A 21,680-nucleotide genomic window follows, 5' to 3' on the forward strand; every position below is an offset into this window, starting at 1 on the left:
CCCAGTAACCGTTCCCCGTCTCTGAAGTTTTGTCACTGCAGGAGTGTTATGTAATTGGAATCATACAACATATGTAACTTCTTGGGATTGGCTTTTTCATTCAGTGTAATTCTCTGGAGATTCATTCAAATCGTTGCCTCTATCAGTAGTATGTTTCTTTTTGTTGCCGAATAGTATTTTCTAGCATGGTTTGTTTAATTAACCATTCACTTGTTAAAGGACATCTGGGCAACTTTCATTTTTTGATTATTATCACCAAAGCAGGTAGAAACATTCATATATAGGTTTTTTTTACATGAACATATGTTTTTATTTCTCTGGGATAAATGTCCTCAAGTCCAACTGTGATGGGTCATATAGTAATTATTTGTTTTTATTTATGTGAAACTGCCAAACCTTCTAGAGTGATTGTACTATTTTACATTCCCACCAGCAGTGTATAAGAGATCTAATTTTTCTGCATCCTCACCCCATTTGGCATTTTTAAGATTTTTATTTTATCTATTCTAGTAGGTATATTGTGATATCTCATCGTGATTTTCATTGGTATTTTTCTGATAGCTAATGAATAATATTGAACATCTTTTCATGTGCTTATTTGACCATTTCTAAGTATAATTTTTTCTGTTTAGGAGTTCTTTTATGCAGTCTAGATACTAGTCGTTTATTAGATACCGATCAGCAAATACTTTCTCCCAGTCTGTAGCTTGTTTTTTAACCTTTTTCATAGGGTCTTTCCCAGAGCAAATGTTAAATTTTGATGACGTCCAAATTATCTATTTGTACTTTTACTGATTGGCTTTCTCTCTTAAAGCCATCTTTTTCTTTTAAAAGTATAGATTAAAATTACACTGATGTTGTCATTTTTGTTTTTACTATCTGTGTAATTTTTCTAAAGTTTCTACCTCTGTATAAATTCTTCATTTGTAAACTGGATTTTCACAAATAAATGTTCTGGTTGAAGTTCAGTTTTAAAATGAACATACTGCTTTGTAGGTATTATGGGGAGGAAATTTATTTTTTATAATGAAGTATGTATCTATTACAATTTTTGCATTTAAACAGCACCTTTTCTGTGTTAAACTGTTAGCAAGTAGCTAATTGAAGTAATATTTCTATATGAGATGTAAATTAATGTGTAGTGAATATTGCATCAAACATTTTCTGACTTTATTATTTTCCTTTTTTTCCTTAATTACATGTCACATGATTATAAAGTAATTATTACTAGACTTTAGAAGAATCATTCTTTACCTAGTATATATGTGCATGCATCCAGTTTTACAAAACGAGAGAGATGGTAAAAAATGAAAGATAGATCTTTAATTATTGCTAAGATTACCTTTAATATTTGATGTGGTTAAAGATAAGAATGAGCCCTGGCTGGTGTGGCTCAGTGGATTGAGCGCCTGTGTACGAACTAAAGAGTCACAGGTTCCCTCCCCAGTCAGGGCACATGCCTGGATTGCAGGCCAGGTCCCTGGTGGGGGGCATGCGAGAGGCAACCACACATTGATGCGTCTCTCCCTCTTTCTCCCTTCCCTTCTCTCTAAAAAAATTAATAAAATCTTTAAAAAAAGATAACGATGAATTTTCTGATTATAAAGGTAGACTTCTAGAATATTTTTTATTCAGCTATCCCTCATGTTGAGTTCCTGCATTTGAGATGTATTTCCTTCTACTTAATTCAGTGTTCCATTTGAAACCTGTACTACAACTGTTTTCCAGATTGATTTAGTGTAGAAAAGGACACCAGATTTTCAACTGAGGAGACCCACAGTTAGTCTTTTGCCCGTACTGGGGCTGATGGTTTCCTGCAAGTCACAAGGTCTCTGGAAGTTAGTTTTCTTTTCTGTAAAATGAAGACATTTGATTTGTATTATTTCCCTGCAGATACTGAAGTTCTGTGATTTTATGATCTTACAAAGAGTAGCATTCTTGTTCTCATTTTAAACCTCATTGACAAAATCAAAGAACTTTAAAAGAGAGCCTAAAGTTTTCTCTCAAATTACTCAGTATGCTTAGGACAGGCAGCCTGACCTTAATGAACCAAGATTTGACCCAATACTGGTAAGGCTCTGTGGGAATACAAAAAATATAAATAATTCGTGTTTCTTCCCGTAAGGAACTTGGTCTAGCTGAGGAGCAACACTAATGTAAGTTTAAAAAAAAAAATACTTGTGGACTAAGAAAAATTCTGTCAAATAGAATGTGGGAAACTCCATAGGACAAAAGGACCAGTTTCTTTGACAAATAAAGCATGTAAAAATAAATAGAGAGGATTGAATCTGTTATATATTAAAAGAACTTAAGACACATGTCATGTCAACTGAAAGCAACCGCGGGGAGAGGGTTTGGGGGACCCTTTTGTAGAACCTGGTTCAGATAAACCAGTTGTAAAGAGTTGAGTAAAACTGAACGTGGATTGGCAATTAGATACTATTAAGCATATGGTTAATTTTGTCAGATGTGATAATGGTATTATGGTTAGATTTAACAAAGAAAGAAAATTCTCTCAGATTCATCCTGGAGTATTTATAAAAATGAGTAAGGTAGATTTGTTGACAGTATATTGTTGATAGTTATTAAAGCTGAGTGCTTGGTACATAGGTGTTTATTGTACTTATTCTTTTACTACTTCTTTGTAGGTTTGAAATTTTCCATCTAACAAAAAAGGTTTAGTATTTTATGGTTGATAAGTCACTAACTTAAGTTATATTTACATAGTATAAACAGTGTTGTTATTGTTCGGTAAAGCTCAGTGTGATGTGGCTTAAAGAATGTCATCACTTTTAGAAGGAGCCTTAGAGGAGGAGACCATCAGGTCAGATCCCCTCACTATACAGGTGAGGAAACTGAGACCCAAGAAAAGGGAAGCAAATTGCCCAGGCCACATTGCTAATTAGTGACTGAGCCAGCTTCGGAATTAGGTCTTCTGATTTCCAGATTTCTAGATTGTTCTGCCTTTCTTACTCATCAAAGCTTTCCTTTTTCCTTTTGTATGAATCTCCAAAGAGTTCGTGAATTTTAAATCAAATTAGCGTGTCCATACAGTGCTTACTTTGCCTTGGTTTTTCTCCTCAGAATCTGGCCAACCTATTTGCGGAAATGGGATGGTAGAGCAAGGTGAAGAATGTGACTGCGGCTATAGTGACCAGTGTAAAGATGAGTGCTGCTATGATGCAAACCAGTCGGAAGGGAGAAAGTGCAAGCTAAAACCTGGAAAACAGTGCAGGTACCTTGCTAATTCCAGTCATGTTTATGTTCCTGTAAAGTCACTTAAAGGCAGTTAAGACAGATTTAAACAGATTAAGAGATGCATATGGTTTTGAGACTATCTTTATTTGTTGTTTTGTTTTATTTGCTTTTTTTACAATATATTTTATTTATTTCTACTTCATAGTATTGGTTAGTGCACTGTTATTGGAAGATTGAACTACTTATAATGTATGTGGTGGGTGTTAAAAAAAAGCCATGTAAAGGATACTCAGTAAAATACATTTTATTTAATTCTTTAAAAATATGACTATTGTCCATATTTTTAGAGTCTTAATTTTAAATATTTAAATAATATGGATTCCATACACTCTTACAACAATATCATAGGATTACTTCACTTGTCAATTTACTTTGGTACTAACTAATATAAGCAATAGACTGTTGTTTGTGAAATACTTTTTAAGTGGTTGTTCTGTTTATCCTAGTTTGATTTTAGCATATAAATGTCAGATAATTGATAAATTGACTAATGTCAATTTTCAGTGAATTGATAAGTTGATAACGTCACTGATAATTTGCCTAGTACTATGTCCCAGTACTCCCTTTCACTAAGAGCAAAATAGAGTAAGAACACCTTGCTTATAAAAATAAGATAATCACTTTTCTACATTTATTAGAATGTTAAAACTTAGTAGCCTTTTATTCCAATATTTGAAGTTGTATACCAGTAACATACCATTTAAAAGATGAGATTTATGATATAAAAGTTAGGAATATATATATAAATAAAGTATTCTAATGATTTTCTTTAATCATTTAATGTTTCTTCTAGTCCAAGCCAAGGTCCCTGTTGTACAGCACAATGTGCATTCAAGTCAAAAACTGAAAAATGTCGGGATGATTCAGACTGTGCGAAAGAAGGAATATGTAATGGCGTTACAGCTCTCTGCCCGGCGTCTGACCCCAAACCAAACTTCACAGACTGTAACAGGCACACACAAGTATGCATTAATGGGGTAAGCATTCCACTTATATACTTTTAATTTGGTTTTATAAAACTTGCTTTTTCAGAATAGTTGTTGGCACTTAAGGGTGCTTAGTTAAAGTAATTAATCTCAGTCCCTGTTTCAATAGTATTCCTGTCTACTTCTCCACAAAGCCATAATGTATTAAATTGCTGGTAGCAATCAATTAATTATTGACTTGCCTTTTATCTTTCCACTGTGTGTGTTTGATATTCTCTAGAGAAGAATTGTTACATAGCTAGTCATGTGACTTTTTACTACTTTTAAGTTTTATACGTTAATATCTTTTTAATACTTTAAATAAAAGAATGGGAAGCCTTTGAATCTTTCTTGCCTAAATGATCATTTTCTTCATGAGGAGAACCTCATTTTTCTCTCCTTATAAAGGAGCTATATAGTAATTAACATAAAATTGGTGCTCATCTCCTCTCTTTTTTGGTTTTTACTTTGTAAAGATTTTTTAAAAGATTTATTTATTTATTTATTTTTAGGCAGAAGGGGAGGGAGGGAGAAAGAGAGGGAGAGAAACATCAATGTGTGGTTGCTTCTCACATGGCCCCCAGTGGGGACCTGGCCTGAGACCCAGGCATGTACCCTGACTGGGAATTGAACTGACGTCCCTTTGGTTCACAGCCCATGCTCAATCCACTGAGCTACACCAGCCAGGACACTTTGTAAAGATTTTTTAAGTTGCCATTTCCTTAAAAGATTTACTATCTTATTTGCCCTTAGACTTTTTCAAATGTGTTCATATGATCCATTTCCACTACTAAACTATGCTTTTTTCCCCCAGATTGTATTTCTACTTCATTATTTTAGCTTTGGAGACTTAGATCTGTCTGTTACTCTGAACAAACTATAGACTTGACTATATAGGGATTAAATAATTGATCTTCTGTTTTTCTTTCAGCAATGTGCAGGTTCCATCTGTGAGAAGTACGGCTTGGAGGAGTGTACCTGTGCCAGTTCTGATAGCAAAGATGATAAGGAATTATGCCACGTCTGCTGTATGAAGAAGAGTAAGGCTTTTAAAATGCAAGAAGAATATAAAATTTGTTTCAAAAACCTTATTTTCTACTATATGTTAGGTGTTAAACTTTGATATTCACTTGCACAGATAGTTTCCAGCTAAACTTACCCTCTTGAGAACAATTTTAAATGTAGTATAACATCGTGTTTCTACATTAGATCACTAGAGTTTTTTAAAATGATAAACTATACAAAAACCTGCTAACTTTATGGCAATAATTAATATAAACACTGCTAGAAGATTTTAAAGCTATTGTAGGCACTAAGTCAAGGGTTGTTGTTTATTTACTTACATTGTAACATTTAAGGTGAATTACCAGTGGTGTTATCTAGCCTAACTAATGAAAGTCTACGCAACATGTCATGATACTGATTTTAGGCAGTTTCTTCCTTTCTTCCCTTCTTCCCTTTCTCCCCAACTGGCTCGCTAGGAAATCTGATCTTCAACTTACATTTGGTACTTCTTTTCCAGTGGACCTGTCAACTTGTGCCAGTACAGGGTCTGTGCAGTGGAGCAAGCATTTCATGGGTCGAACCATCACCCTGCAACCTGGATCCCCTTGCAATGATTTTAGAGGCTACTGTGATGTTTTCATGCGGTGCAGATTAGTAGATGCTGATGGTCCTTTAGCTAGGCTTAAAAAAGCAATTTTTAGTCCAGAGCTCTATGAAAACATTGCTGAATGGATTGTGGTAAGTATAGTTTTTTTAATAAAGAAACTTTATCTTAAAATGTTTTGAGCATAATTTTACTTGGCCAGAGGTCACCAGTGTTATGAGAAAAACACTTGTTTACACTATAATTAATTTATTTTAAGAATAGTTTTTAAAGTTCAACTATCCCTAGGTATTATTTTCTTTTAAAGTGATCAGAATCTCTGTGTGTGTATTGTTCATCGATTAGTTAGTAGGTGATAGGAGTCATTTTGTTTTACTGTGCTCCCTAGTTCATGTCCTGGATGGGTTACTTCCTCCTCTGGTACATATGAATAGGGCATTTTCATGGCAGTTATTCCTCAAGTTGCTTTGGGAAGCCCTGCTTGGTTTTTATACTTCTCCCTTGTCTCAACATGACAGATAGCCAGCTGTGGGTTCTACTTTGCTGAACAGGAAGGAGAGATGAAGGAGAAATTGGTGATTTTCTGAAGCTTTTTTCTGATGCTTCAATACAATTTCTAGGTCTTCATCTTGTCAGTGATAGGAATGTTGACCAGTATAAGATCAGATACAGGGCTTTTTGCAGTTTGTTAATGATTATGGATGTTCATTCCAACATAAATCTACTAAACTGTATTATTTTTAGGCTCTCATTTCTCCAAGTTGTACAGGTGTTAAATTACCTGAAATTTTCTTAGAAGATTGCTGAGAATGACTACCTTAAGTCACTTAAATATTCGTGTTTCTAAGTGATTACATTAAAATATAAGTGGGAAGCTTGCAAGTAAAGTATTTGAGAATGTTCTATACCTGAACTGATTAAGTTTGCTTTGGAAATGACTTAGAACCTAGCTCTTTCCTTTTACCCCCTTCTCCAGTGTTTTTTCTCCCATCTTTTTGTGTGTGTTCAGGACTGAGGTTGCCTCAAAAGCACATGAAGTTGTTTGTGTGGATTGTCACTCTTTTTGATACTCTGAGGATAACCTACAATAAAAATTTTGGAATAATCTGCAACATTAAAGGGTGTTTATTACACATAGAAGAATAATACTTTGTGTGTTAGAATATGTGGATTTTAGATAGGTAATGACTAGGAGTGGGAGGATCCTTGAAGTTGGATTTAGGAGACCTAGATTTTAAGCCAAATAATTGGGCAATTAACTTAGGTCCCCTTAAAACATGATATATTACTATTTTTGTACTCCTGTGCTTGGTGCATAATAGGTGTTCAAAAAAATATCTGTTACACTAAGAGTACCTTGTTACACTATGGTGAGGTGGAATGAGTACAGGCTTGGGAATTACACAGGGATTCAGGTCATCCTTCTTGCCTTTGTCAGTTCTAGGACTTTAAATATCTTACCTTTCTTGGCCTTTTGCTTTCCCATATTCAACTCAGATCCACTTCTTTTCTTCTTTTTTCAGATTATCTCATTAGGAATAGGTTGAGATGTGGTAAACTTGTCTATTATAGAGATCAATATGTTCCAAAAAAGAAATCCAATAATGGGGATCTCTGAGTAGGGTTCTACTGAGTATATGTTGTGGCAGGTATTTTCGGTTTTCTAGATAGGCCATCATATCATCTGGAAACAGCTTTTTTTTTTTCTTAACTTTTTTCCATTATGTCCACTCTTAACTCCATTTTATTTAGAATTTTAAAAACTCATTAATTCCTATTAAAATATTTAATTGAAATGATCTTTCTATATATTTTTAAAACCTTTTTTCATAGTTTAGATCTGAGGATTTAGTGAAATGCTTCATACAATGAATTAGCAATATGAAGTCTTTTCTTGTGCTTTGGAACTCATTGGTCAGGCACTTGTAGGTTTATGTAAGTTTGCCTCAGATGTAGAATGCTTTTATTTTATATCATTGTTGGCATCCACATGCCACTCTTTTGGATAGTATGCTTCACAATGCCTGAAAAGTACCACTTAGGTGTTTGTTGCTGCTTTTATGGGCATAAACAGTATAATAACAAACATCCAGTCTCTAAGTTATTTGCGTCATTTGTGTTACCTGCCAAGTTCACTTGCATAGTAGAGTTTATTTAGCTACATCAATAGCTTGTGCTTCGGTCTGTCATCATGTCAGGAAAGTGTTTTTTTAGTTAGTAATATAGGTTATTAGGCTGCTTTGGTTATAGGATGCTATGAAAGGAATGATGGGTTATTTTCTCTGACTTTCCTTTTCAGTGGCCCCTCATAGCTTTTTATCTCTTTTCTGTTGTATACTGTGGCATTTTTTTCCCTCCACATACGGGGTAGAGAGGAAGAACCTAAGTAGTTCAATACTTCAGGGTGTGAGTTACCGACTGCTAGTGGCACCCTGGTAATGAAGTGATAAAGACTTTTACTTTCTTTTCTGGAGTTAAGCTGTTTGGAAAATGTTTTGAACATATTCCTCAAAAATATATTTACTATATTTGTTGAGTACCTACTATGTATCTATTTGGCCAGTAGGTCAGCCTAAAATCCTTCGGATTTATCTGGAGGAGTTACGAAGTTCTTGAGGAGTTTGAGAGCATTCACCAGTAAATCTATTAAGACCTTGTATCATTATCTCCTGTTTTTAAAATGAGGGTTTGAGGGCATTGGTAATTTTTTTCCCGTTTCTTCCAGAGTTTTTGATGTATTCAGATTTTCTACATCTTATGTGTTAGATTTGAGATAATAGAAACCATCTTTGACCTTGATTTTTTTCAAATTTATTATTGTATTTTTCCTTTGCTTTTAAGATAATTGCATGTTATTTTGTGGATTTTTGAATTTTTTATTTATTCAGATTTATAGGAGTTGGACTTTTAAAATTTTTGTTTGGATAATAAGCAACTGTATTTCTCATTTGGCAATTAATTTCTGCTCTCATATTTTTTAGTCATTTTAAACATTTTAGTCACTTAGTCATTTTAAGTATCTGGTATTCTTTTCAATCCTCACCTGAGGATATATTTATTGATTTAAGAGACAGAGGAAGGAAGGCAGGCGGGGACAGAGACATCAGTATGAGAGGGAAACATTCATCGGTTGCCTTCCGTATGCCCCCTGACCAGGGATTGAACTGCAACCTTTTTGGTGTAGGGGTCTAAGCTCCAACCAACTGAGCAACCTGGCCAGGGCTCTGGTATTCTTTATAAAAGATTTAGAGCAGTGTTTTCTAGGTGATTCATAGAATACTAGTTCCATGGGATTAGTGGTCAAATAAATCTGGAAAACATCACCTACTATAGTCCCTTCTTAGAGATTTCTGAGAGTATTGTGAGAAATGCTGAGATTAAAAAAAAACTTTTTAACTTTATTTCCAAACTTAACTGACCCCAGAAATCTTTCTTCATGCAAGCCTTATTAAACCCTGAATATCCTTAGAAGTCACTTGGGGGAGCATTAAGAGCAGCAGTCCTCATTTGTGGTTGTGGGTGAGAATTACCTCAAGGCTCAGACCCATTAATTCAGAATCACTTGGAATGGAGCTTAAGTATTTCTGATGAGGAGCCAGGATTGAGAACCAACCATTTATCTAGGGGTTGGCAAACTATGGCTCACCAGCCAAATTCAGCCACTGCCTGTTTTTTCTTAATATATTTTATTGATTATGCCATTATAGTTGTCCCATTTTTCCCCCTTCATTCCACTCCACCCTGCACATCCCCTACCCCTACATTCCCCCCTTTAGTTCATGTCCATGTGTCATAAGTTCTTTAGCTTCTACATTTCCCACACTACTCTTGCCCTCCCCCTGTCTATTTTCTCCCCACCGTCTACGCTACATATTCTCTGTACCTTCTCCCTCCTCTTTTCCTCCCACTCCCCTGTTGCTAACCCTTCATGTGGTCTCCATTTCTGTGGCTCCACTCCTGATCTAGTTGTCCTCTTAGTTTGTTTTTGTTTTAGGTGTGGTTGTTAATAACTGTGAGTTTGCTGTCCTTTCACTGTTCATGTTTTTTATGTTCTTTTTCTTAGATAAGTCCCTTTAACATTTTATATAATAAGGGCTTGGTAATGATGAACTCCTTGAACTTGACCTTATCTGAGAAGCACTTTCTCTTCCCTTCTATTCTAAATTAAAGCTTTGCTGGATATAGCAATCTTGGATGCAGGTCCTTGCTTTTCATGACTTGGAATACCTCTTTCCAGCCCCTTCTTACCTATAAGGTCTCTTTTGAGAAATCTGCTGACAGTCTGATGGGAAATCCTTTGTAGGTGACTGTCCCCTTATCTCTTTCTGCTTCTAGGATTCACTCCTTCATTTTAATCTTGGGTAATGTAATTATGATGTGCCTTGGTGAGTTCCTCCTTGGGTTCACCTTCTTTGGGACTCTCTGAGCTTCCTGGACTTTGTGGAAGTCTATTTCCTTTGCCAGAATGGGGAAGTTCTCCTTTATTATTTGTTCCAATAAGTTTTCCACTCGTTGCTCTTCCTCTTCCCCTTCTGGTACCCCTATAATTTGGATGTTGGAACATTTAAAGATGTCCTAGAGGTTCCTAAGCCTCTCCTCATTCTTTTGAATTCTTGCTGCTTCATTCTTTTCTGTTTGGTTGTTTCTTTCTTCCTTCTGGTCCACTCCATTGATTTTAGTCCCAGATTTGTTTCCATCACTGTTGGTTCCCTGTGCAATTTGCTTCATTTCACTTAGTGTAGCCTTCATTTTTTCCTCTAATTTGCGACCAAAACAAACCAGTTCTGTGAGCATCCAGACCACCAGTATTCTGAACTGTGCATTTGATAGATTAGCTATCTCTTGGTCGCTTAGAAGTATTGGCTCTGGGGCTTTGAGCTGTTCTTCTGCTTGAGCCATGTTTTGGTCTGTTTGCACCTGTTATGTATGAGGGGCAGAGGCTTAGGTGTTCACTGGTGCTGGTCAGCCCAGGCGCTGGGTTGTGACTGGGGGCAGGGTCAGAGAGGGAACAATGGTGTTTGTTCTGCTCTCTCTTGGATTTTGGTCCCCTCTGCAACATCCCACAAGCAAATTGTGCCCTTCTGGTGCTGGTTCCTGAGTATGTGGGCTTGTGTACATTCTAGGACCCTGTTGGTCTCTCTAGTGAACTCTCCTGTAAGGCTGAGAGCCTCTCCCAGCACTTCAGCCCCTGAAAGTTTTTCCAGTTGGTGCTTTTAGGCTTTATTTCCCGGCGCTGGGGCCCTGGGTTGCATGGTCTGTTTCACTGACCATTTTTAAACCTTTCTGGTTTATCTGTGTGCAAATGTGTATCTGTGGTTAGCCAGCTGTCTTGCGAGCCTTACTGGGTTTGCTCATTTCATCCCTGCACTTGGTTCGCTAACCACTGTCTTTTCTTGCCGGGAAACCCTCTCTGCTGGCCGCCTACCCTGCCTCTCTTACTGGTCTGGATGAACGGTTCATTGTTGTCAGACTTCGGTACAGTTCAATTTTCTGTCTGTTTTGGTTCTGTTTTTGTTTCTAAATCTTTGTTATCTTTAAATTTGGTTGTGTGAAGAGGTACAGTGTTTCCACCTACACCTCCATCTTGGCCAGAAGTCGTATGCCTTCTTTTTACCTTGGAATGTTCTCAAGATGAGTTTCTTCTGCATTCTTCAGAAACTGTTTATATCATTGTAAGAATACATATTTCTAAAAATAAGCGGAATCATATATATTCTTTGCAGCACCTTATTGTGTGCTCAATTTTTTTTCCTTCCACTTAATGGTCTCTTTTGGAGATCTTTGGTGGCAAGATAATGAAGAAGGGTTTTGTGGAAAGGAGTGACATAGTCAATTCCACTTTTTTGGTAGTTGTAATATTGATGAGTAGATGGAAGATGTTTTCGAGCAGGGAAGACTGGAATTAAGGAAATATGTTAGAGAATATAATGAACATTAGAAATAGAAGTGCTTCTTCCATAACAGAAATAGCCCATCAGCCTGAAAGTAGTAGGAAGACCCTTGACTCTTTATCCCTATGGATTAGATCACATTAGAGATGATACTTCCTTTCAGAGAGTATTTGGAAATGTACCATAGATGGCAAAGTAACTGAGGGATTCATTAGCATTTGATGAATAAGAGCCAGGGATACTCAGCTTCTTGCATTGCTCAGAATGGTCTTGCACCAAAATGCCAGTATGTCTACACTAATAGAAGCACTGTTCTGCATCCTAATCACTGGTGTTCTTATTTAAAATAGAGTTGGTTGGACCCTCCACCAACCAGAACAACTGAATTGGAATATGTAGGGTTGTGGCCTGAGAATCTTATGTTTTAATAAGCATACAAAATAATTCTTACATCTAGTCAGAGATGGAAAACACTTTTTTGACCATGTGAGTGCTGATGTTTTGAGCAGCTCTTCCCAATTATACGACTCCTTTTTCTACTCTTGGCTTCCCCCCAAATCTCAGGTAAGTAGTAAGATAGAACTAAGGAGCTAGCAGTGAATGGTATTCATTCAACAAATGTGCTATATGTGGATATAGAACAGGGGTTGACAAACTGTGGCCTGTGGGTCAAATCTGTTCAACTCCCTGTTTTTGTAAGTGCAGTCGTCCCTCAGTATCCATTGGGGATTGGTCCCAGGACCCCCCAACAGTACCAAAATTTGCAGATGTTCAAGTTCCTTATTTAAAATGGTGTAGAACAGTGTGCATACCATTAGCCCTCTGCATCTGTGGATTGAAAATAGTACTGTTTTCAATTTGTGGTTGGTTGAATCCACAGATGGGAAACCATGGTTCAGAAGGACTGACTATAATGTACAGCTCTACTCATTTGTTTGCCTGTTATCTATGGCTGCTTTTGCACTACAAAGATAGAAAGGAGTAGTTGTGACAGAGACCATATGGCTTACAAAGCCTAAACTATTTATTTGGCCCTTTATAAAAAAAGCTTGCTGACTACTGGTAGAGACCAGTAGCTCTCAGTTTTGGATGCATAATGAAGTCATCTGGGGAGCTTTAGTGAAATGACTAGTGTTAGGATCTCACCCCTGCCCCATTTATGTCTGGGATTTGGTCTGGTGTATGAATTTTAAAAGCTTTCCCGGTGACTCTAATGTGCAGCCAAGGTCGAGAATCACTGGTGTAGAGACAGAAGAGACATAAGGCAGTGCAAGCTGGTAATGTGGGTTCTTTGTGTGCTTTACTAGGTCAGAGTGTCAGAAATCCAGACAGTGGAGGTAGAGGAAAATCCTGCTTCATTAAATGCTATATTTAAAAGGTCCGGATGCCAGGGATAGGACAGAAGATGTGCTTATCGTTCTTCCTGTGGTAGTAGACAGAAATGAACAGAGAAGTCAGCCAGCACTTGACAGACTGAGGGTGGACCTTCTGATAAATAATGGGTTTATTATGAGGATGAATACAAGAACAAAAACAACAACAACAGGAGACTATGGAAAATTTGTACAATAAGGGACAGGGAATATTATCCTAAAGACTCACAGGAAGAACCATTTCCTGAAAAATTATTTTCTATAGAAACCCAAAGAAAATTTTAGAAAACTGTCTGGCAATCTCAGTAGGATATAAAAAATATCTCTGAAAAGTACATGGTAAATGTATGGTATCCAAGCGAGATTCAGCTGGGTAAACATGTCTTGTACGGTCTACATATTGTTTTTAGAAAATTTTAATGAGTTGCCAACATTTAAAAATAGATTTCACACAAAAATTTAGATTTGTAGCTTCTCTTAAAAAGTAAATCTTTCAGCGGTAAGGCTGCGTTGCATTAGGCCTTACTCTGAAAAGAACAGGCTTGACGGAGATGGCTGCCCCGGGGCCGGGGGAGGACGAGATGAACCTAGAACTTTACTTTGCATGGGAAGGTGAAGTGCTCAAAGAATTACGGGCCATGTCCAAAAGACACAACAGTGAAAGTAATGTATGATAACCTTTTGAGTAAAATAGGAAACCATGAGGGAATAAATAAATGAATAAATTAAAAGTTCGGTGAAGAATTGGATATTTACATAGTTACAGATTATGTTCCTACAAAATATTCATTGATTACAAAAGAGAAAAGTATCTTTATGATAAAGTTTGGCAGATAATATCTTAATCAAGGGATCAAATTAACATCACCAATAATGATATCAAAATCATGTGTCACCTGATAGGATGCAATGAACAGAACGCATACCTTGGTGTCATTTCTGTGGTATTCTTACGGAAGAGGTATGGCCCAAATCTAATCATAAGGAAACATCTGAGAAATCCAAATGGAGGGATATTTTGATACAAAATAACTGGTCTATAATCTTACGAAGTGTCAAAGTTATATAAACCAAGGAGAGACTTCCATATTTCAGGAGACTAAAGAAACATGGCTGCTAAATGCAACACATAATTCTGAACTGGATGGCATTGGGACAGATTGCAAAACTTGAGTGGGGTCTAAGGATTAAATGGTAGTAATGTATCAGTGCTGACTGATGATTGTGATGTGGTTGTCTAAGGAAACGCCCTGATGTTGTAGAAACCACATGCTAGAATGTTCATATGTAACAGGGCATCATACTAGCGATGTACTCTCAGGTGGTTCTAGTCTTTTAAAAGTTACTTGTATTATACTTGCAGCTTTTTATAAGTTTGAGATTCCTTTAAAATTAAATTTAAAATATGTATATATACGAAGGGCTTTATGCACATATGGAAAAGTGGGCAGGAGTATTTTGCCACAATAGGCATTTTTATTTTAGTTTCTATTACTGTAATTACATTGTCACTGCTGGATAAAGAAAACAGTATCAAAGTTGTAGGCTGGTTGTTGTAAGGCCCCCAGATGCTAGAAGATCTTCTTGAAGAGAGATTTTTATTTGCAGTAATTACCAATAACTATATATGTACTATAACAATCTATTAAGCCAGTGTGAAGGTTCGTAGTTTTAAAGTTATGACTGTTTTGTACATGTTATCTTAAAATTTGAATATTTTGAGTTGCAAAATAGACTTGTAATTTATTAAGTGGCAACAGTAATTTTTGTATAAATTATTCCAGTTTTGAAGGTTTTTTTATATAGCTAATTGATCTTTTTAATCCGATTTAAGTTGGAAGTAGAATTTTTATCCCTCTTAGATTGGGTCAAGTTTGTCTGCTTCTAGAATATATCATTCTACTTTTCAGATTAAAAAAGACCATTAACCTTTAAATAAAATATTAATATATGTAACAGATACTATGATATATATTGTGCAATAGGATGAAAATTTAGATATATAAAAATAATTTTACAATAGTATTCTGAGTCTCAAATCACAAGTGAAGTAGAATAACTGGAAAAGGGGGCCTCAACCAAAGGTAAAATTTTAGTCTTAACTTCAATGAGTAGGAAAAATAGAGTATAAATTCCAGTGGTAGAATTTAAAGTATTGGGTTAGCCAAAATGTTCATTTGTTTTTTTCCGTAAGATGGCTCTGGTAGCACTTAGTTGTCTTTAAACTTCATTTGAAATAATTTTGTTAGATTGTATTGTGACAGCTGTTATATCAGCATGCATTTTTAAAAAAACCAAAATTGATTGAGTTTTTGTATAGCCATTTTAATACTGAAGATGGAGTAAAATGTGCAACATTTTCAGCATATTATGCTGTTTTCAAGAAAAGCAAAAAACACGACTTAAATGCAAAAAGAAAAGATTTGTGCAGTGTATGGAGAAGGTGCTGTGACTGATTGAATGTGTCAGAAGTGGTTTGCAACGTTTTGTGCTGGAGATTTCTCACTGGACGATGCTCCACGGTTGGTTGGCAATTAAATTGAGACATTAATTGAGAACAATGAATGTTATACCACATGGGAGATAGATGACATACTCCAAATATCCAAGTCAAGAAAGTTTTTGGTGAATATGAAAAGTAAGCCTCCTATTTTATGGAAAAAAAACCAATATGGACTTTTTGGCCAACCCAATAATATACCTTCAAATCAATGGATAGTATAAAAGCAGACAAAACATAGTCTGTGTGAGTATTAGGCCAAAAGGGGAGAAATATGTAATAACCTGGGAAAATACAGTATAAACTCGGTGCAGGATGACTCCAGTTTTGTGTTCATCCATGTGTGTGACGTAATTGAAAGGGAAATAAGATGGAGTGGTTTCCTCTAGGAAGTGAAGTTATGGGTGATTTTTGTTTTTTTCTCTATACCTTTTTATATTTAAAATTATTACGTATGTGTCATCTTGTTTAAAAACTAAAATGTAATATAGTCTATTCTGTATTTTATATAATATAAAATATTCTAAAGTGTATTTTAGTGTTTTCAGTAGAAAAATCTGTTTATTTCTAGGCTAATTGGTGGGCAGTATTGCTTATGGGGATTGCCCTGATCATGTTAATGGCTGGATTTATTAAGATATGCAGTGTTCACACTCCAAGTAGTAATCCAAAGTTGCCTCCTCCTAAACCTCTTCCAGGTAAGACAGTTTGAGCAAGGTATGTATTTTTAATAACACAGAACCATTCAGCAGGTAGAATTGAATTATAAATCAGTCCTTAGAAACTGATTTTACAGTACTTTCTCCTTGAGAACGTGATTACTGGATGAATTTGTTGATTTTTAAGTGTTTTTTAAAAAATCAATCCAATCTAGCTAATGGTTGCCAATTTATCGCTAATCTACCCTAAGTGTCTAAAAACATTTAGACCTAGAAAGTTTTATTTTTGCTTGATACTTATTTTCTTGTTTTCATATTGTAAAATCTTCCAGTTTTGTTTTAAATGATTGGTCTTTCTATTCTAATAGCTATGCTTCTGTTACTGCTTTTAATGTTTGTGCTCATCAGGTATTTTCTGGTACATAAATTCATTTTTCCTGGGGATGATACTTATGGGAAATAGAGTCTGTGGGAGAGTCTTAGGGTGGAGGCTTTTAGTCACCAAATGACCATTCTTCACCTCTGAAAATAGCCGCTAAGGTTTGGTGTTCACCTTCTCCCTCTGAGGGAGACATAGCATTGGGTGGATTTAGATTAGCTCCAGGGACTTACAGAAGAAAATGGGTGGGGAGCAACTGCTCCATATTATTTACTCCCCCTATTTCTCCCTCACCATCCCCAAAGTGTCTGTGGCTTCTATGCTGCCTGTAGGACTCCTGGACCAGCACTCTCTTCTGTAGGTTTGGGGTGGACATTGTCCCCAAGGCAGTGGCAGAGGATAGCCAGAGCTGAAAGATAGCAGCTCCCTCTTAGACCTCACAGGCTTCTCACGAAGCCTCTCGTCTCAGGCCAGTTCTCCTACCTGACAGAAAGCACGTGTAAACTAGGGCTTCTGACAGTTTTCTCCGTTTCCGCAGTTGTTTCCCTGTACTTACCTATTTAGGGCAAGGTAGCTCAGTATTCAAGCTGGGATAGTGTCATGGTGGCAGTCAGGAAACTTAATTTTTATTTCATTACTTTTCACAAATTTACAATGTTTAGCCTTCTGCAATTTATGTCAGTTTCTTAGGGATTTCCAAGGGCCCCGTGACACTTTTTAGATATGTTACTAATTACGGTCTCATTTAATGAAACAATTCTTCTACTTGATTTTACTTTAAGCAAATTCTACCTTTAAAACTTAAAAAAAAAAAAAAAATCCTTAGCTGCCATTTATTGAACCCTCACAAATAGTGTTAAGCACTTTTACATGAATGATCATATCACCCTCTGAGCAGACTGTGTGAGTTAGTCTCCCTGTTTTATAGACAAGGCATTTGACTTGCTGAGAGATTCAATCATCTGTTCAAAGTCACACAGTCATTTCTTTGTCATGGATTTTGTCTTCAGAATTTGTATTAGTCTAATAAACTGTGGCTGCTGCTCACCTGTGGCTTGAGAGTGGCTAGTCTCAGTTGAGATGTGTTGTGACTATAAAGTACATATCAGACTTCGAAGACGCGCTATACAAAAACGAACGAAATATTTCATTATTTTACTGATCATGTCTTGAAATGACAATATTTTGACTATATTGGATTAAGTGAAATGAAAAATAAAATAATTAACATTATTTTAACATAATTAACATAATTTTCATTATGGCTACTGAAAATTGTAAATTACATATATGACCTATTTCTACTGGATAGTACCTATCCAGAACCTTTCATATTGATAAGGCAACTTTGTTTTTAAAGATTGCTTATAAAGCTCAGGGTAAGTCTGTTTTACTTTTGTTTGTGACTCGCAGGCACTTTAAAGAGGAGGAGACCTCCACAGCCCATTCAGCAGCCCCAGCGTCAAAGGCCCCGGGAGAGTTATCAGATGGGACACATGAGACGTTAAAACTGCAGCTTTTGCCTTGGTTCTTCCTAGTGCCTACAATGGGAAACTTCACTCCAAAGAGACACCTATTAAGTCATCCCCAAACTAAACCCTCACAAATAAGAGTTGAAGAAAAAAATGGCAAGAGATCATGTCCTCAGACCAGGTGGAATTACTTAAATTTTAAAGCCTGAAAATTCCAATTTGGGGGTGGGGGATGGAAAAGAAACCCAATTTTCTTATGGACAGATATTTTTAACCTAATGGCACAAAGTCTTAGAATATTATTATGTGCCCTGTGTTCCCTGTTCTTCGTTGCTGCATTTCTTCACTTGCAGGCAAACTTGGCTCTATATAAACTTTTATCACAAATTGAAATATATATATATATTTTTTTCAACTGCCAGTCAAGGCTAGGAGGCTCGACCACCTCAACATTGGAGACATCACTTGCCAATGTACATACCTTGTTATATGCAGACATGTATTTCTTACGTACACTGTACTTCTGTGTGCAATTGTAAACAGAAATTGCAATATGGATGTTTCTTTGTATTATAAAATTTTTCCGCTCTTAATGAAAAATTACTGTTTAATTGACATACTCAGGATAACAGAGAATGATGGTATCCAATGGTCCAGGATTCTGTAATGCTTTACATAGGCAGTTTCGAAATGAGAATCAATTGACCTTTTTTTAATGATGGAGTTGGTTCTGATACTCATTTTGTCTTTATCAAATGGCTGCTACGAGCACATGAGTGACTATGCTGAAGAACACAGTGAGGTGTTGTGCAACTGGACATATGCAGCATACTACTTCAGAGTTAGTTCTTTATGTAAGTGTCTGATTTCTGCTTACTTACTGTAAACTTTCTCATTCAATTCCACTTTTGAATCGATAGGTGACATTTTATTCATGCCTCAGTAGAAATTATGTCAATGAAGTGATTCTTTATATTTGTAACCTTTATTTGCGTTTTCCATATATCTAAAGTATGCTAATTATGTTTTTGGTTTTTGTCTGATATGGAAAAGAAAAGCTATGTCTTTATTTTATCAAAGTATTTGAACTCTTTTTTTAGCATATCATTACTGATTATTGATAACCACTAAAGAAGAGTGATTTGCTCAACTAGTAGTTAAAATTATAGATAGGCCTTCTGACATTTTTTTCCCTAAAATATTTTAACAGCAATGGAGGTGAAACAGCACAATGTCCCATTCCAGATTATTTTTTAAACAGATGTAAATAATTGGCTTTTTAAAGAAAGCAAAAGCATTTAATGCATTAACAGGCTTATTGCTATGCAGGAATGGAAAGGGGCATTACAAGAACATTTTAAGCTTGTGACATATTTATTGCTTCTGTTTCCAACTACATCACTTAAATTAGACATAAATGGCTATGATTTTCCTGGCTTCATATAGGAGGCAAATTTAGGGAAAGTTGAAAAAATTTGTGTTTTGACTTCTTTATTTTTCTTTTTTTTTCTTAAGAGTATAAGGTTTACACAATCATTCTCATAATGTGACACAAGCCAGCAAGGCCAAAAATGCTAGAGAAAATAATGGGATCTCTTCCTTGTAAACTTGTACAGTACGTGGTGACTTTTTTCAAAAATGCAGCTTTTTGTACATGATTTAGAGACAAATTTTGTACATGAAACCCCAGATAGACTATAAATAATTCTAAACAAACAAGTAGCTAGGTATGTATGTAATTGCTTTTAAATCATTTAAATGCCTTTGTTTTGGACTGTGCAAAGGTTGAAAGTGGCTTTGCATTTCTAAAATGGTGACTTTTATTCTGCAAGAGTTCTTAGTAACTTTTTGAGTGTGGTAGACTTTGGAACATGTACTTTTTTTTTTTTTGTTTTGGGGGTTTTGTTTTTTGTTTGTTTTTTTTTTGTTTTGTTTTGTTTTTTGCTTGTAATGTTATATCCTGTGGTAAGGTTTTGGCAGGTACACACTGCCCTATTTTATTTTGAGTCTAAGTTAAGTGTGTTCTGAAAAGAGATACGTGCACTGAACTCTCCATGGCAAATCAAGATGTGGTAAAACAAAAGGTTCAAGACAAATGAAATCTAATACTACTGTCAGTTTAATGTCCACTGTGTTTTATACAGTATCTTTTTGTTCACTTTGGAAATTTTTACTAAAAATTACAAAAAATAAAGTATTGTGCAAAGATGTAAGGTTTTTTGAAACTTGAAATGCATTAATAAATAGACTTGATGAAATCATTTTAAAGGTTCCACTCTCCTTGAACTCTGAGAACTGCCCAGAGAAGCTTCCCTCAAGGCACCTTTTCCTTACTAAGTGGAAGAGATTGTTAAATAGAAAGGGGCTGTCTCTTTCCATACAAGTACAGATCTCTCTATTCCTAGTTCGGAGTCCATGTAAAAAATTATGATTGGATATCCCAGTATCTACACATTGAACATTTTAAAAACACTTAACTAATCTCAACTATTTCTCATGATTCCCAACCACTATTCATTGTGTTTCAAAGTGTCTTGGTGGAAGAGCTGACATTTTCGAACTGGTCTCACTGGTAGTAAGTCTTCACTTAACTTGCTCCATAGGTTCTGAGACTTGAAATGAAATGATGTATAATGCAACCAATTTTATTTTAAGCTAATTGAGAGAAACAAGACTTAAGTTCTTACAACATCTCATCAAAGTTATAGCTACATGTCGAATGAAACAATGTTATTTGAGGACCTACTGTGTATCTCTTTTGCAAAGTTTTGAATGCCGAGTCCCGCATTTATTTTAAAAGTCTAGTTTAATAAGTGTATTTAGAAATTTGAGCCTCATTTTAATGCATTGTCAAATATATAGCAAAATAAGAAAAGATTTTGCATTTTAATCACCTAGAAAAAGAATTTTAAGTCTGCAGTGGTGCCCTGCATAGAATATAATCTTCCCTAATTCTTTTTTTTGTTGTTGTTAAATTGAGGCCAACTATAAATAAACAGTATTTGTTAAATAAATAAACATGGCATACTTTTTAGTACTTGAATTTAGAAATATTAAAATGTATATTATGTTTAATTTTGTTCATGAAACCATTAATATTAATTTAGATGATTGAAAGTTTGTTACTTTTTACACACAATTGAATGCTTAGATTTTGTTTCAGATTTTTTTTAGTTTCTAAATTTCAGCAACAACTCAAGCAAAATCAGTAGTAAAATAAATTATTACAGGTTCTGGACCTAGTGATTTTCATACTATCAAGCAATATCATACAGTTTGGGAAAGGACTTCCTTAAGGGCAAAGACAATTTTTCTGACCAGTTTCGTTTTCTGAGACGCCTTCAATACTTTGTGCCTGGGTACTTGATTTTTGTCATAGTCACAGGTTCATGAAAACTGAGGGTTTCTCCAAGTTGAGCAAACTACTCTAAATCCTTAAATCTGTTCCTATGGTCTGTACATTTTAAGATATAATGATTATTACTTCTCCAAAGAGGGATTAGTGTCCTTGGCAGCTGTGCAGTTGTGAGTGCTTGTGCTTGAGAAGGCTCTTAATTTCTTGTTTAGTATTTCT

At 35.6% G+C, this 21,680-nt stretch overlaps 1 protein-coding gene across 1 annotated transcript in view; it reads left to right on the forward strand.

Annotated features, from left to right (window-relative positions):
• The window catches only part of ADAM10 (ADAM metallopeptidase domain 10), a 123,091-nt gene extending 102,723 nt beyond the window's left edge, over positions 1 to 20,368 (forward strand). Inside the window, exons 11-16 of the mRNA XM_037151069.2 lie at positions 3,085 to 3,235; positions 4,052 to 4,235; positions 5,155 to 5,263; positions 5,746 to 5,966; positions 16,168 to 16,294; positions 18,048 to 20,368. Coding sequence (XP_037006964.1) covers positions 3,085 to 3,235; positions 4,052 to 4,235; positions 5,155 to 5,263; positions 5,746 to 5,966; positions 16,168 to 16,294; positions 18,048 to 18,142 — 887 coding nt within the window. The 3' untranslated portion in view covers positions 18,143 to 20,368. The remainder of the gene's footprint in view (positions 1 to 3,084; positions 3,236 to 4,051; positions 4,236 to 5,154; positions 5,264 to 5,745; positions 5,967 to 16,167; positions 16,295 to 18,047) is intronic.
• The last annotated feature ends 1,312 nt before the right edge of the window (positions 20,369 to 21,680 follow it).

Source organism: Artibeus jamaicensis, unplaced genomic scaffold (genome assembly GCF_021234435.1).
Source record: "Artibeus jamaicensis isolate MK-2021 breed Jamaican fruit bat unplaced genomic scaffold, CSHL_Jam_final contig_548, whole genome shotgun sequence".
Classification (NCBI taxonomy): Eukaryota; Metazoa; Chordata; class Mammalia; order Chiroptera; family Phyllostomidae; genus Artibeus; species Artibeus jamaicensis.